This window comes from Myotis brandtii, unplaced genomic scaffold, assembly GCF_000412655.1.
Source record: "Myotis brandtii unplaced genomic scaffold, ASM41265v1 scaffold19, whole genome shotgun sequence".
In the NCBI taxonomy this organism is placed as follows: Eukaryota; Metazoa; Chordata; class Mammalia; order Chiroptera; family Vespertilionidae; genus Myotis; species Myotis brandtii.
Genome location: NW_005357075.1, coordinates 1477640 through 1478637, shown reverse-complemented (window position 1 = coordinate 1478637; position 998 = coordinate 1477640). Strand labels below are relative to the sequence as shown.

Here is a 998-nt window from a genome sequence, read left to right as displayed (position 1 = left end):
AGGCTGTCATCCCACCCCACCTGAGCCAACCGCCACACTTACATATTCACGAATGTTCTTGGTTTTCACAGCCTTATAGGAAGCATAAGCTGGGTACAGCATCCCAAACACCAGCCTGGAAGAGCAGCCGAAAAAGCAGAGGGGGAATGTGAGGGGTGACATGCCCTGCCCTGCCCCCCACAGGTGGCCACCTCCCCCACGGGTTCAAGGTGACAGTGCCTACCCTGTTCTTCCCGCTTGGCTTGCACAACCTGCATCTGAGTCAGTGCCCTGGAGGCCACCTCCCCACCCTGCTGTTTACAAACACCCCAAACACCTGCCCAGGCCTGCACAGTGGCCCATGGGTGCATGGGTACATACAGCCACTGAACAAGGTGGGTGGGTTGGAGGCAGGCATCTGAGAGCACCTTCCCTCCCTTGGACATGCAATCAGGCCCAGGGCCACCCGACCTGACACTGCCAGGCTGCAGACAGGGATATTCAAGCCAGGTACTGAAGTACTGAAAGGTGACGAGTAGGACAGAGTAGGGAAGGGGGGGGGGGGGGGGGGGGGGGGGCAGTGAGTCATGTGACTGCTCAGATGGGAGGCAGGCACCTGGATTCTCCTCCCACAACACCTGTTGTTGCCAAGGGGCTTAGGGCCCGCCTGTGGTTCCACCTGGGCACCAGCCTGCAGTGTGTGAGTGCAGGAGGGGTCGCCATCACCCCAGGAGGCTTTGGGGGCCAGGGCGACAAGCCCGCGGTGCCCGAGGCCGCGTGCAGGCCCGCAGATCCGTTAACCATTGGGGTGAGTGCCGGGGGTTGGCGTGACGGCGCTCAGAAAGACCCCTTTCCCCCCAACATTCCCAGGTGCCCCCCAGGGCGGGCTGGCCCCCGGGGAGAGCGGCCATACTCACACCACCAGGCGGCAGATCATCCAGGACACCATCCTGCAGCCTCCGGCGCCAGGGGAGCCCCACAGGAAGGCGCCCGGCAGGACGCTCACGCGGGTCCGGGAG

General features: G+C 63.4%; 1 protein-coding gene across 1 annotated transcript in view; it reads right to left on the bottom strand.

The window, feature by feature from the left end:
• Positions 1 to 974, bottom strand: part of REEP4 (receptor accessory protein 4) — a 3510-nt gene extending 2536 nt beyond the window's left edge. Inside the window, exons 1-2 of the mRNA XM_005864604.2 lie at positions 897 to 974; positions 43 to 115 (exon numbers count right to left, since the gene is read on the bottom strand). Coding sequence (XP_005864666.1) covers positions 43 to 115; positions 897 to 928 — 105 coding nt within the window. The 5' untranslated portion in view covers positions 929 to 974. The remainder of the gene's footprint in view (positions 1 to 42; positions 116 to 896) is intronic.
• Positions 975 to 998: the final 24 nt, after the last annotated feature.